Raw genomic sequence first — 16,332 nt, forward strand, 5'->3', positions numbered from 1 at the left:
AATTGGTAATTTTAAAGAAACACAATGTGCGTACGAAACGGATTTTTCGAACATGAGACAAAAAACGAAAAAAAAAAATGTACGAATTGACATTTCTAGTTTGCATACAAATATACGAGTCGTTTGGTGTACGAGTTAGTTTAGTTCGGCGTAACTCAATGAATATTCATGAGGCGAGAAATATTGATAACGGTAAATATCAGGAATTAGGCTTTGTATCCATCAACGAAATGTCTTTGAAATAATTTGAAAGTATTTGTTAACTGTGTACATTTTATTTTCAAACATCGAAATAAGTCTACTTTCATTATTTTGACTCTGCAAAAATCGCCGCTAGGGTCTCCGTGTGTTTACACAGACCAGCAGCAATAGCGTGTGGCTATATATAGCCACCGTCTAAAAACACTGAATGAAAGTTCGAATTCGATCGCTATAGAAAAGATCTAATTTAAAAAAATCTTTATTTTTTTTTATAAAAATAAAACTCGAAGTAATTGAAATGTATTTAATTACATTTGTCAAAGTAATTGAAAGTAATTAATTACATTTGAAAAAATCAATGTAATTGTAATATTGCAAGTAATTGACAAAATTATCAATGTATTTGAAAGTAATTAATTACATTTCAAAGTAATTGACCCCAAGCCTGCGTGACCCTCGTACCGTTTATTCATCGCTTTCAAATCCGTAGTCAGTAGATCATTCATAACTTTCAGTTATTGTAATGTTTTCGCGGTAATAAAAGACAAATACATAAAATGAATAGTTAAATAATTACCTGATGAAAATAATATCAACAATCTAATTGTCAACATGATCATTGGACATGATCAAATGCACCGTGACTTTTCTTCCCTGCTCGGACTGCATATAGCGTAACACTTTACAGGATACTCTCGGGTCTTTTCTTTTTTCTTTCCCATCGTCATTTAGTTTAGTGGTGAAGCGAGAAACACACAATGTTCAATTATTTGCATCAATGACTTTCTTCTGACTGGAATGACCGTGCAACTTGCCACGTTCCGTATCGAAAATAAACAAGTCCTCCTTTATTTGTTCATCCACGTGCATCACGCTGAACTCAAAGGCTTCTAATATTCCTATGCTTTGAATTGTTATAAGATTTTCTCCTGAAAATGCCCTTGTTTTTAGTCCTAACAATAAGTGACAACGAACATCAACTATGACAGAGGAAATTCGTTACTGAGTGAATGCTTAGCATCGCTGGTTTAAAATCGCCTGTTTCAAACGCTTTGGTGATTCGTAAGAGTTATCTCCCTGTTAATGCAAACCTTACCTTAACAGAAATTTCTATTTTAAGTAATCAACGCAATAATGTTCATCGAAGTCAAAAACTTATCCGACTAAAACTGTAGGAGGAGTACAATTTTGAAAGAATTTCAAAGAAATTTCTATTTTTAGTAGCAACGCCAACACCGTTCATCGAAATCAAAAAACTGATACACAGAGTTATGTATCTTAGTAAAATCTACTTGTGTGCTAAGTTATATTGATATCAGACCAAAACTGTAGTAGGAGTAGCATTTTGAAAGAATTTCAAAGAAATTTCTATTTTTAGTAACAACGCCAACACTGTTCGTCGAAATCAAAAACCGATACACAGAATTATGTATCTTAGTAAAGTCTACTTGTGTGCCAAGTTATATTGAAATCAGACCAAAACTGTAGGAAGAGTGGCATTTTGAAAGAATTTCAAAGAAATTTCTATTTTAGTAACAACGCCAACACCGTTCATCGAAATCAAAAACCGATATACAGAATTATGTATCTTAATGTAGTCTACTTGTGTGCCAAGTTATAATGAAATCAGACCAAAACTGTAGGAGAAGTAGCATTTTGAAAGAATTTCAAAGAAATTTCTATTTTTAGTAACAACGCCAACACCGTTCATTGAAATCAAAAACCGATACAAAGAATTATGTATCTTAGTGTAGTCTACTTGTGTGCCAAGTTATATTGAAATCAGACCAAAACTGTAGGAGGAGTAGCATTTTGAAAAATTGTTTACAGACAGACAGACAGACAGACAGACGGACAGACAGACGGACGCCGAACGCATTACTATCGCATAAGCTCTTCTGGTCAACGCCAAGTTATATTGAAATCAGACCAAAACTGTAGGAGGAGTAGCATTTTGAAAGAATTTCAAAGAAATTTCTATTTTTAGTAACAACGCCAACACCGTTCATCGAAATCAAAAACCGATACACAGAATTATGTATCTTAATGTAGTCTACTTGTGTGCCAAGTTATATTGAAATCAGACCAAAACTGTAGGAGAAGTAGCATTTTGAAAGAATTTCAAAGAAATTTCTATTTTTAGTAACAACGCCAACACCGTTCATTGAAATCAAAAACCGATACACAGAATTATGTACCTTAGTGTACTCTACTTGTGGGCCAAGTTATATTGAAATCAGACCAAAACTGTAGTAGGAGTAGCATTTTGAAAGAATTTTAAAGAAATTTCTATTTTTAGTAACAACACCAACGCCATTCATCGAAATCAAAAACCGATACATAGAATTATGTATCTTAGTGTAGTCTACTTGTGTGCGAAGTTAAATTGAAATCAGACCAAAACTGTAGTAGGAGTAGCATTTTGAAAGAATTTCAAAGAAATTTTTATTTTTAGTAACAACGCCAACATTGTTCATCGAAATCAAAAACCGATACACAGAATTATGTATCTTAGTGTAGTCTACTTGTGTGCCAAGTTATATTGAAATCAGACCAAAACTGTAGGAGGAGTAGCATTTTGAAAGAATTTCAAAGAAATTTCTATTTTTAGTAACAACGCCAACACGGTTCATTGAAATCAAAAACCGATACACAGAATTATGTATCTTAGTGTAGTCTGCTTGTGTGCCAAGTTATATTGAAATCAGACCAAAACTGTAGGAGGAGTAGCATTTTGAAAAATTGTTTACAGACAGACGGACGGACGCCGGACGCATTACTATCGCATAAACTCTTCTGGTCTCTGACCAGTAGAGCTAAAAAAGGAGAATGATGCAGATAAGCACCAGGTAGTATAAAGGGGATTTATTTAGTAATGGTACATGTACTAAGAGCTCAGTTCTCATCAAACAGAAGTTATTACTTGCATTCTTGAAGGACTGATTTGGTTATAAGTAAAGCATCCAGAGGAATCTTTGATTGACGAGAGATTTTTTTTCAATTGCAAACTACTCCACTCTGCTTTTTAGAAAAAATATAAATGCATTACATTGTAACGCTTGAGGACATGTCTAATTTAAACATATTTGATCAATTTGATAATGAGGCTTAATAGTGAAAATAAGTATGATGTTTTGTGTTTGACTTATGAGTGTTCATTTTAACACTGAAACAATTAAAGAGCCGAATAACTTGTAGAAAAATGAAGAGGGCTTTTCATTACTGCTAAGCAGCACTTGGTTAATGAGATGAACTCACAATAAGAGCAAACTTAACACCTGTCATTACCGTAAAGTACTCTGACTGTTACACTTGATCGGTTGTAAGTGACTCTCTTAAGTCTTATATAGTATAGAGGCATGTTATTCGTGAGCATTTCTTAAGTATTTGCATAATATATAGCAGGCGTTTTTGCAGCGTTGTTCGAAGGGACGTAATTTGAGTTATCGAACTTTGTTCCAAACTTGCTTTATGCAAATTTCCAATCCTAAAATAATGGCAAGTGAGAATTGTATATGGCAGATGTATTTAAAGTGTGGATGGTGGAGAATGTTCAAACAAAATCAACTTTGTAAAATTAGTCTTTCAGAGTTTGATGATAAATATGATTAAATATCCATATTTTTCAGAGTTTGGAGATAATTATGATTAAATATCCACACTTTTGAAAAAATAAGTTTTCAAAAACAGACTGGGTGGGAATTTTTGTTTTTAATTCACATTTTCTTGATATATGATTGTTTTCTTTCTTAGGGTTCTTAATTGGTAGGCACAAAATATCCAGAACAAATTAACACTCCCCCATGACAAATGAGTATATTTTTTGTTTACAGGGAATTAATACTGCTTATTTTAAACATAATTTAATTGCACTGTATGGCACTGCAATGTCGACCAAATACAATTTTAAAGACTTAATCCAATTTTATTATACATGAGTTTATGAGGAAAAATTAATTAATTGATAACCTTAATTAACAATTACAATGTAATATGCATGTCAAAGGACTTTTCGACAAAGTTACATATTGCTGATTATTTTTGGACGACTAGTTTGGGTATATGAAAGACTGAAAATTACAGAAATCTGGTGTTTGACTGATGAGTGAAATTTTTGAGATTGCTCAAGATAAGCAACAGGAAGAATAAAGGGACTTTATTTTAATAACAGTACTTAGAGATCAGTTTACACCAAACAACAGTTATTTTTCTGAATTTTTTATATTAAAGGGGTTATTTGGTCATCCATTAAATATGCATGTCAATGGACTCTTCGACAAAGTTACGTAATGCTGATTTTAGTTTCGGTATATAAAAGAATGAAAATAAAGAAATCTTATGTTTGATAAGTGAAGATTTGGGGAGTGATGCAGATAAGCAGTAGGAAGAATAAATGGAATGTATTCTGTTAACGGAACATAAATATCCACACCTCTATAATTTTGTGCATTGAAAAGAAAAAAAGTTTTCAAAAACAGAAGTCTCTACATGAGTGAAAAACTCTCGAATGGGACTTAAAACAACATTCAATCAACAATCCATAACAGACTGGATGGGATTTTTAGGACACCTGGGTCCGCCGTCATAAAACATACTTAAGTCTGAGAATGCTCTCAAGTCTGAGAATTTTCTCAAATCCAAAATTCTCAGACTCAGTGTTGAGAAAAATAAAAAGTCCTTCAACTCTTTTATTTTAAAATTCTCAGCTGAGTAATTCTCAAAAGTTGAGTTGAGAATTTTTTTGAGAATTTCCAAAGTTTTATGACGGCGGACCCTGAACTGAAAATGTATTGATTCTATGAAAATCTTCTCGTCTGCTCCTGGTTATTAATCAAATTAACTACATACATGTAAATACATTCAATTATGATAACTGAATAAATAATGATTTTATATAATGAATTTAAAAAAATTATTTTTTCTTTGAAAAAATATATTTTAGAGTTTCTTGAGGGGATGTGATTGCCTTCATTCGCATTGTAATCTACGAAAGAGAATTCCAGAGGGACGTGAGGTTTACTGTGATCTCTAGCATACATGTAGTCTTGCTAGTGTAAGGATACCACTGCATGGCAACCGTTATCATAGTAACCTTGTTGACAGAACGTATCAGCGGATCATTGGCATTTCATTGGTCACCTGTTTTGACTTGAAGTCGACATAAACATCACAATTACCGGTAAACCATGTAAGCAATTGGATTTCCAATTTACACTTACAGAATTGTTTTCTTTTTTAAATTTTGAATGTCCACGAAACCTTTTCATTGTAACATATAACTTATTTTACTTCAATTTTAATTCAAAATGCAAAATTTGCTATGTCGGTTGCAGAGTCATAACCCATTGTTTCCAGCAGGAAAAAAACGAAAATTATATCGTACATGTATATCATTTTTATTTGAATATTACTAACATAGGTGAACTTAATTTGACATTTGACAATTTTTTTTATTTTTGGACACGTAGATCCAATTTTTACTTTTAACTACACAAATCTTAATTTTAATTTTGAAAAATTCGCTGGTGAACTGGATATACATGTACATTAAAATTTATTGAAAGGAAACAAATTGAGGGGCGTTTTTGGTTTTGTTTGTTTTTTAAACGTGTGTACGAATCTTTTTTGTGCTATAATAATATTCTTTACATATTTAATCAAACAATGTTGAAATAGAGCTAGATGAATACCACTGTGAAAACTAAAAAAAAAGTCAATATTCATTATTTTAAAATTAAATTTTGATAAAAATTTGATGTCATAGTTTGGAATCTTTTCTGTCTAAATATTTAATATTATTCCTATGATTTGCAAATAAATATCGAAAACAATTTTAAAAGTGTATTTGGAGTAATTGAGGTATGTTTTAATTTAAACAATATTTATTCACTGATGTTATTGTGAATAGAATTGGGTAGCAGGCGCAGCCTATTTTAGCCCTCTCCCTACATGTTATATGTTTTAATGACTGGAAGGTAGGGATTTGTGGAATAAGGGACTTTTAGGCTTATAAAGTAAGTTTTTTCGGAGTTATTGAGGTTTGTTTTAATGACTGGGAGGTAGGGTTTTGTGGAATAAGGGACTGCTAGGCTTATCTCTTTATCAGGCTGTGGTTAAGGCTGACACCGAAACATTCCCTCCAGTAATGGAAAGTTTTCCCAAACTCCATCACCCCGTACCGCTAATGGCCGCGAGATGGCGAGGCATGACGTCACGGATTCATAATGAGACTGTTTGTATAACAAGCCCATGCTCCGAATATTTCTACGACATGATGCCAATACGAGGTGAAATTTTAGCACTTTTTTATTTTATACCATATACTTTTTCCATGTTTTTTTTTCTAAATAAAAAAAATAGACATTTTCCACCAAAGATCATCTTCGCAATGCCAGGGGTCCTGAATCAAGACATTGCCGTGGTGACAAGATTTAAATATAAATTTTAGATAACCATTTCATGTATTTGTATAGATTACAGATTTAGCAGTACTAGTCAAATCAGGGACTCTATATGACAGTAGATAAGTCGCTGGTGAAAATGAAATATTTCTTTAATTAAATTTCAATCATATTATAAAAATAGTTAAGAATTGTATTTTTTACGTAAAATTATAGTTCAATGAAGTTTAATGATATATTCGCCATTTGACAGACCCTAATTACGTACCTATTTTACAGGAAGGGTTTTTGAACACTTAGTGGTTTCAAAATATTAAAAGTTCTTTAAAACACATATTTCAAAAAAATCATTTTCATGTTAAATTTGATCGTGGAAAATGTTAAAAAGATGAATATATACATGTTTTTTTGTTTTGTTTTGTGTTTTTTTTTATTTTTAAACTTTTATATGCAATGCTATTTTGTCTCTTGTCTCCTCCACTTCTGACCTTTTTTTATTTTTTCTAAATTTTAGTACAAACTAAAAAGTATTTCTGACCAAAAGTGAGAGATGAGGGTCATATAATTAATGTTACAAACAAATAGAAGAAAAGTTGTTCAGTTTTGTTTTTATAAAAGCTTTCAACTACTCTAAAATATACTTTGTGACAATTCTCTTCTTCCAGTATTGTTTTTCTTTTCTTTTCTTTTTTTTTAAGAAGAAACTCATAAAATTAATTTTGCAAGATCTTATGATAAGCTCTTTTTTTTAAAACAAATCTCAGGACTGGTGTGTAGCTTATTAAACAGTAAAATTTAACGTAAAGTGTAAGCCATGTCCCCCTTTTGCGAGGGATGTTGTATACATGTATTACAAATGCACTTCTTATGGAAAAAATACCACTTTCCTTTGACCAATGCCATTGCTGTCAAAATACTCTTCATTAATTCAATCTGAAGAATTTCGTACTTTATCATTGTAAGTCCATGCAAAAGATTGGATTGCTCATCAAAGATTATATAATGTCTTTCTTTCTTGAAATAATTTATTGAAGAAAAAATTAAAACAAACTAAAAAGAACACAGGAAATCTCGAGCGAAAATTCTGAAACTTTGCAGATTCAAATAACTTTCAAGTGAACGTTTTACAACTAATTCTGGTTATGAACTGAATGATTTTATATGAGGTAAAACAACCAATTTACCATAAAAAAGTTTATCAATAAATTAATATATTATGACTAATATGTGACATAACTGGTCTTACCCACCACTAAGTTGATAAAATTTAATGTGATTCAAATATTAATATTTTATTGGTAGACGCTTAAGGGGAACGATCCTTGTAATTTCAATTCATACTGTGCGCTCAGATTATAAAATAAAAAGATAAACTTGGAACTTCACGGACAATGTAAGCAAAACATTCTTATTTGCAACAAAATTTTTTTTTTCAATTTAAAAATAAGCACAAAAAGCCTTAAAATGCAAGTAAATAACAAATGTAATCAAGCCACGATTCTCATAATATAAAAAAGACAAAGAGTCATGACGCAATATCACAATGTACAATGTTACAAATGACATCATATCGTTTGATATCGTTTGATATGTAAATGACGACATCAGAGGTCACGTGACTATCCACAAAGCTGACTGAGCCGGGCTGCTTGACCCATGAGGGTCATGATGTCGGAAGTGGCCGAGTTCAGAGTCGTATTCAGGCTGGACATCTTTGTGTTCATGTCCGTTTTAATGGCGTCCACGTACTGCTTGGCCGACTTCCCGTTTGTGGTGAAGTTTCCTTTTAGAGCATGGACATCCTGTTCTAACTGTAGAAGTTCTCCAGCTTGTGTTGTAATCTTAAGTCAACAACAACAACAAATATGAAAGATTACAGGCAATCGGAAATATTTTGCATAAATTTTGCAATATTTATTGTTACTGACTTTTGAAATTTTTATTTTTTATCGAAAATGTATATTTGGTAAAATTTCAATAAAATATAGATGCAAACAATTTCAATGCAATAAAGGGCCATATCTGCATCTTTTTATGCATTTATGAAATTTGCTACAGATTTACGAATGAATAAAGTTAAATCACTTACCGTGGTGTTGAGATTCTGCAAATCCTTTTCGACTTTGAGGGCGTCTGGAATGAGTTTGGATATATCTCTCTTGTTCTTGAAAATCTGCATCTTGTCCTTGATAATGTTACCTCCCAGCTGCTGAAGGTTAGCGATCACCGTAGACACGTTCTTGCTGGTCTCCAGTATCTCCTGTTGAAGTATGGTCATTTTTGGCGTGACGTCCTTCTGGAATTGGGTGAGGTTATTAATGGCGTCCTTGACCTCCTGCTCTGTGACCTTTAGCCTGGAGAACGCCGCCTGTGACGAGGTTTTGGCTTTGGCGATTTCTTGCGTCTGGTTGGTTACTTCTGTCTTGATTTGGTCTGCTTTGTTGGTCAGGTCTGTGATCTGTTTAGAGTGAGACTGTTCTACTTGTTTTACCTCTGATTCGAGTTTCTGGAGTTGAGACTTGAGTTGGTTCAGAAGAGCCGTGGGCGCTGTTGGCGCCGGTCCAGTGGTAGCTGCAGCGCCACTTGTGGTGCGCGTGCCTTGGGTGGTTGTTGTGGTCGCCGGTGGCATTGTGGCGGCAGGCGTAGATCCCGATTGTAAATTCTTCAGCATATTCTCAAGAGTTATAAGCTTCAGCTCAGCAGCTGCTATTTTAGTCGTCTGGTCGTTGATCTGTTTATTTAAAGCCGTCTGAATCTTCATTTCTTCAACAGCACTCTTTTGCAATTGCATAGTAACGTTGAAAATTTTACCGTTAATGTCACTGATGGCTTTCGTAAGTAAATCTTTGGTATCGTGTAACATCTGATTCAGCACTGCAGAATTTCCGGATGATCCTCCGCTTCCAGTGGATGCAGTGGCCGCCAACTGCTTTAATTTTTGGACTTCGTTGGTCAAGTCATTCAATTTGCTCATATAACTAGCGCCATCACTCTGAATACGGGCTAGCGTGCTCTGAATAATGCTGTTCTGAGACACATATTGGAACTTTGTTTTATCGAGATCCTGTTTCACTTGGTCCACTTTCTTATCCAAAGCAGAGGAAGTTCCAGCACAAGCGCCTTTTGGATCTGCCACATGGAATTGGTAAGTACATGTTCCACTGTTTTGAGTGTTGCCACTGTTAGGAGCGGGCTGTGGCGGTTTTGTCGTCGTTACTTTGGCTTTCTGGGTGGTTGTTGTTTTTAAGCTCAATTTCGTCGGCAAGGGTTTGATTGGAATAAACTGAGCGGAACAAGCCGCCAGTGCCACCAAAAATATCGTGAGTTTTCCGTACATTATTGAGTCTGAATTAGCCGTTCCGATGCAGACGACGTTTATTAAAGTGGTCAGGTAGTCTCGGATCTTTATAAGTTTAGGGGCGGGAGAGTTGTGGGGCTTATCTTGTTTGCATAAACAATTGGCGAATGATTGGCGGATATGAGAGCTGAAGGCAAACTGAACAAACAGGCTTCTAACAGCTTCATGTTTCTCAGGAAAAAGACATCCTGGTAATCTAAGAGACTGAAAAAAATGACTGATGTTGACCAGTTGTCCGAGTTAAACTTATACAAAGCCATCGGTAGTGGTTGGGGGCTGGTTTTGTCGCTAAAACATGAAACTTGCACCCTGTGCTCTGTATCGGCACTTTGCGTCAGAATTACCAAATAAATGGCGATTCCAGACTGCAGAGAGCGGCTCCACATACAACCAAATTAAATTTACTTTAGATTCTTTCGCGAACTATAAACTTGTTCCAATTTTCTAGACGTGTAATATCTAGGTGTAGCATCATTTGGCTATGTATCTATAATCTAACAGGTTTTTTTACCCGTTCTAGGGGAAAAGTGTTGTCATTTTAGTCCAAACGTATATAAACTTTTCCTTGGTTGTCCTGATTATCTACCAATTAAATGGGGGTCATGGCGAATTGCTGCGTGTTTTACGGGGATTGGAATGAACACAATTTAGATTTCATGTAAGTTAGTGCTATATTTCCCCTCATGTTTTGGCCATGAGGTATAAACTAGGTTTTGATTTGAAAAGCTGCTTATCTTAGTCATACACGCCTCTTTAATTTGATAACGAGAAAAATATAAACATTTATAGTAATTGTAAAGAAATCAGAGAGATTTTCAGTTTATGTTATTTTTTTCCTTTTGCACTGCTTGCATTTTGCCCTGAAAATTAAAAACTTCTCTTTGAAAAAAGGGGGACTTAAAATGATGCAAAAATCTATATACATGTATAAATAAGTCAAGCCTAAGTAACAAAACAAAAATATACTTTTTTCTTTGCAAATCTCAGACTTATTTTAAGTCTATGAATGTGTTTGCAAAACCAATTCAGTGTAAACAAATCTTGACCAAAAAAATCCTATTCCTCCAAGTATCTAAGTTGTAGGACATTAAAAAAAATCTTATTTTTAATACATTAGCTTATTGTAAAAAATATTGAACAAAAATAAATGTAACTACTTAGTATATTAATTCAGCGAAGAATTAAAGAGTTTTCATCTTAATCGTAAAATGTTTTGTAAAAAGGGTCAAAAGAGATACATGAATATCCATGATTTAGGAATATATCGCATTTATGAAAAGAAACTAGAGATACTGCTCACTAAATGATACCCCCGCCTTGCATATGGTTAAAATGTTAAAATGTTTTGCTCAGGGAGAAGTCAACGTTTATCATACATGTAATGTTTTATGTTAGGTTACCACTAATATCTTTTATCTACTTAAAATATCAAATTAATGAAAATATATAATAGATTGTCAGACTTTCGTATTTTTTTTTATTTGAGGTGAAAGGGAAATATCAAATCAAATTTTAAAAAGTTCTCTGAAGAAGCTATTACAATTAAAGTGCAATTAATATTTAGCGATATTTAATTTTAGCGAACTTGGCACCATCGCTAATAATGCCAAAATTAAATCCTCGCTAAAAATTCTACTTATATTGTTAATGTCGATATATGTTTATCTAAATGTCCAATTCAAGGCCAGCAGACTTTTCTTTTTCTAGAAGTATTTGAAAAAAAATATGCTTCATGTGAATACAGAAATAGATCAGCGCAATAAGCACCCATGAAAATTCCGGCAGATTTTTGGAAAAAATTTTCTGGAGTAAAAAAAATGCGTTCTCTGTGCTTATGAAGGTGTAATATAATCAATTATCAGTCAATCATTACAAAGTCTGAAACTAATCACAGAAAGTCGCATACATGTATTTTAACAAGACATATTTTTAAAAAATAGTAGTTGAATTTAAATTCATTAAAAGTGTAGTAAAAAATGGGTATCCAAACGGAGAGAAAGGAGTGTAATTTAAAAGAAAAAATAAATTTACCCTTTTTTCGTTTCTAAGAGATACAATTTATCTACAATGACTAGTTCTATCATCAATGAAGTTTTAAACATTTGTTTGTGTACCAGGATTGTTCTTTCAGTCGAAGATGAGTAAAAGTTTGAATGAAATGTTGTGAAACATAAGACAATAAACATCGGCATTTCCTTAATTAACGCGCACTCATCCTTTGTAAAAGACGAGGGCACACCTTTACCAAGGCATGGGTTATTCTAGATCTTCTCTTCTTAGTAGGGATACCTTGATGACAAATTCAACCAATTTAGACAATCGTTATAGGGAAGTTAAAGAAAATGTACTGTAATCACAAGAAATTACCAGTATTTCTCTGATTCAATAAAATTCCAGTTGAATCACAAATTAATAAATTAAATAAATGAAACGATATCAAAATATTGCGCGTTCGATTACATTAAAAGCAAAATATGTTTTGAATTAAATATTTAAAACTATGTATTAGTCTAAAACAAATAATATTAATTATCAAACGAAATCGTGTCAAAAATTTCGAATTCGATAACATTTAATTAGAACTTTAATTTTTTCAAACAAATCAATGCTTCATTTTGCAGAAGATAACTTAATAAAAATTCAAACAAAAGCAAGCCAGTTTTTAACATGCTCAAACTTGAAAATTAATGACTGAATGGTTAATAACCTCTTTGCCATGTTCCCGTTTTGCACAAATCTGATACCTCTTTGTATCAAAAGCATCCTGATATTAATAATGTAAATTAAAGATATTGAATATTAAATTAATAATTTTTAAAATAAAAATTATTATTCATATATATGAAAATATTTAACAACAAAATTCTTCGAACGAGTGTAAATTAGCTACGGGTATGAGGAAGTATCTATTGTTGAAAAGGAAGAAATATACACCGATGAGATCATCGTCATGTGAACGTTTGTCAGAACAACAAAATTTCAAATTTCGGGATAAATATAGTTTTTAATGGATGGAGGTCGCATAAAATTAGTTGTTTCGTAAGCTGATTTGGTGGGAGTTTGGTTTCACAGCTATGTTTGACACTAAACAATGAAAAACAATACGATAAAGTTTCTATTATGTGGGGTACTTAATCGGCGCCGAGAATAAGTCTTTTTGACAAAACACTATTTTATTTGGTCATTTCAAACCACGGGTCCCGTGAAATCTTGATTTTACAGTTTCACATAATCCGAAATATTTTCTGTTTATCCCCTTACGATAAGATTAGAGAGGAGGTTGATGGCTGCAGCCAAACTTTCAATTAGTGTATTCTGTCGACATTCCATTGGAAGCTAGGAACAAAATCATTATGCAACCAATAAGCGATTTTAGGGGGATTTCAGTCGCAGTTGTTTTCCTCTCATTGGTGATGGTAAAACAAGTTCATTTCCGTCGTCGATAGCAGGCAATCACTCCGCGGCCTAATCTACGAAGCCTGACGTCGACGCCTCCTATACTCCATCAAATCGCTCACGTTTTTCGGCTATAAGATACGACTCCGGTTCAGGTGGTGGACAGATTTGATTTAATCCCTTAAAGAAGTAACTACCAACATGAAGCCTGTGGCAGTCTATATTTGGTTACTTCTGGGCGTGTCTCGCGCTGTGTGGGGATCCAATTCCTGTAGCTACTATTACAATATACCCAAATCTTCGGGGGCAACGTGCGAGTCCCAGGGCGGTGTGGATAGAGACTTAGAGGAAAAAATATGGAAGTTGGAGGGAGGCATTGAAGGAATCAAAGTTATCGGGAAAGGGAATATGAATTTAGTGACAACGGTTCAAAATACTGCTGGTCAGGTACAATCGAGTCAAAAGATGTCCGACCTGAATGCCTTACAGAAGCAGATTGATGGTCTAAAAACTATTTTTAAGTCGCTCCCAACCGGAAATCAACACCCGCGTGCTGCTAAACCAACGCTTCAGAAAGAGGCTGCAGAATTATCAATGGCGGAATGGAAGTTGATCAATGTTTCCTTGGAATTTAAAGCGAATCAAAGAAGCAGATCTATTGTGATGAGCGGCATAGAGCAAAAACTACAGGCTCAAGAGAAAAAATTGACAGATTTACTTAACAAGATCGCCATTTTAGAGACCAAGATCATGTCGCACGTGTCTCATCATAGAGGTAAACGCGCCGCTACGCCATCTTCTCAAGATGCCGTAATAACCAACATGACCAACCAAGCCATAGATCTGCGGGTTGACGTTCGCTCTATTGGAAAGAATGAGCAGAAGAAGTTAACAGATTTAACTAAAACGATAGACGGATTGAAGAAACCGGTGACGGACGCCAAAGCGGATCTGAAGAATCTCACCTCCTCTCTCAATGGAGTGGCAACCAGATTAATGAAGGTGTCTAGCGATGCTAAGAAACTTCAGCAAACCGCGCAGAATGTGTACGGGAACGTCAAACCGAAGCTGGATCAAGTCCAGAAGGAATATCGCAACCTCTCCGAGCAACTCCGAAATGCCACCATCGATTACAGTACAGCCCTAAACGACCTGGCACAGAAGTCAAACGATGTGAAACAAAACACGAAAGACGTTGCAAAACTGAAAGCTGATTATATTAAGTTTACTAATGACTTAAGCTACTTGCATATGAATGTAACGGTCCAGCATAACGATATGGTGAAACTGGAGAAAAACCCCATCGTTTTGATCGGAAAGGTGGATTTCGACGTAAAGACCTTCCTTTTGAAGGCTGATAAGTCCCTCGCTCAAGTCAACAGAGTTCTACCAGTTCTACAAAAACGTATTAAAATGCTCGGTGGCAAACCAACAACAATCCCCTCTGGTTAAAATGACCTTCGATGCGTCCGTGTCAAGGACAAATGGTGCAGTGACATTTGATTTTTCGAAAAACGATTGATTTTAGATTTTTTGTGTTTTTGTTTTCTTTACAATGGTAAGGATGTTAATATTTAGCTTATTTAATAAATGGTTATATTTCTCGAGCATGCAAAATCGAGGTTAAAGAATTTTGTATAAACTCTTACAAAACAATTAAAATTTTACAGAGCAGACACATGAACAATTTCATTGTTTTAAATAATTTAAGCTTGTAGAATGTTTACATGTGCATATATATCGAAACAGTTTATGATTATTTAAATATCATTATTAAATGAGAAGAATTCATTTTAAGGTTTAAACCACACCTGTTTTGGAGTGTAAGCTCAAAGATTTATTTATTACTATACAAATGTTTTCAATAATACTTTACGTCATTATGATCGTATATTCCAAATTCCAAAGGTGGGTGCTTTTCTAAAACCTATGTATACCACTATGATACCAGTTACAAAGTAAAAGCAACATAGAAGGAAAAGAATATTGTTAATTAATGGGACTTGATACTAAAAAAAATTCTTCAGTTAGTAATTCCTCTTAATGATAAAAATAGCCTATTCAAAAATCCAGGTTGTAGATTATTCATTAGTTTCCAACTTGAATATAAATTTGTAAATAAGTAATCGTAAAATCATCCTGTTTCATGGTTTAAAAAATGGATAACTAGATGGGCAGGGAAATGGGGTTGTTTTTCTTAAATTGTGTTTACCTGCTCGGACTGACGCTCTCTGGCAATAACGCTCACATGGGCCGCATTCTTGTTACAAGAACCATAACTTCTGCACGGCGTATGAAAGCTAGTATAGGAAAATATAATCTTATACACAGTCTTTAGATAATCATTATTTTTTCCCAAAGACTAACATGCCTTTCTTATTATCAATTGTACATGTACGTGGTCACGAGGTCGTAATTTAAATTCTTACATGAAAATGTTAAGTTTTCAAAACGTTATAAGCATAACATGTGAAAAACTGGTATCTTGTAAAAAAAAAATATCTGATGTTTATCAAGGTCTATTCAATTTTCTCAGATTTAGAAAATAAAATTAAGTGTCAATAGATGGCGCCAATGTCAAGTAGAATCCTTTGAGATCAATGAAACCGATGGCGACATCTGTCAATTGCATTTAACGTCAAAAGCGACCTCTACCGGAACAACTTAACGAGTGCAATCGAGATTAAATTTGTCTTCCTTGAATGCATTGATTTATATATTTAAACAAACGACAACATTAAGAAGTATATAAAATAGGAAGGGAAAAGAAAAAGTCACAAATCGCTAGTTCTGCTATCTAGACCGCGTCGGTTCGAGACCGCGGTACTATCAGCCTAGCCCCGCCCAGATCACCGAGAGAAGAACAGCGCACAATGCCCCGGCTGTGATGGCTTTTGACGTCTTTCTAATTGGGGAGATGGTTATTATATCCATATTGTATGTTTGCTGTCTCTTAGGATCAAATTGCCAGCTAAA

At 33.9% G+C, this 16,332-nt stretch overlaps 1 protein-coding gene across 1 annotated transcript; it reads right to left on the bottom strand.

The window, feature by feature from the left end:
• Positions 1-8,064: 8,064 nt before the first annotated feature.
• Positions 8,065-10,138, bottom strand: LOC134269474 (uncharacterized). The gene is made up of 2 exons (XM_062751676.1): positions 8,692-10,138; positions 8,065-8,443 (listed from the first exon to the last, which is right to left on the bottom strand). The coding sequence occupies exons 1-2, from the start codon at positions 9,937-9,939 to the stop codon at positions 8,222-8,224; spliced, it is 1,470 nt and encodes a 489-aa protein (XP_062607660.1). The 5' UTR covers positions 9,940-10,138; the 3' UTR covers positions 8,065-8,221.
• Positions 10,139-16,332: the final 6,194 nt, after the last annotated feature.

The sequence above is a fragment of the Saccostrea cucullata genome, unplaced genomic scaffold (assembly GCF_032062105.1).
Source record: "Saccostrea cucullata isolate Sc308-1 unplaced genomic scaffold, CSIRO_AGI_Scuc_v1 ctg1329, whole genome shotgun sequence".
NCBI classification, from domain to species: Eukaryota; Metazoa; Mollusca; class Bivalvia; order Ostreida; family Ostreidae; genus Saccostrea; species Saccostrea cuccullata.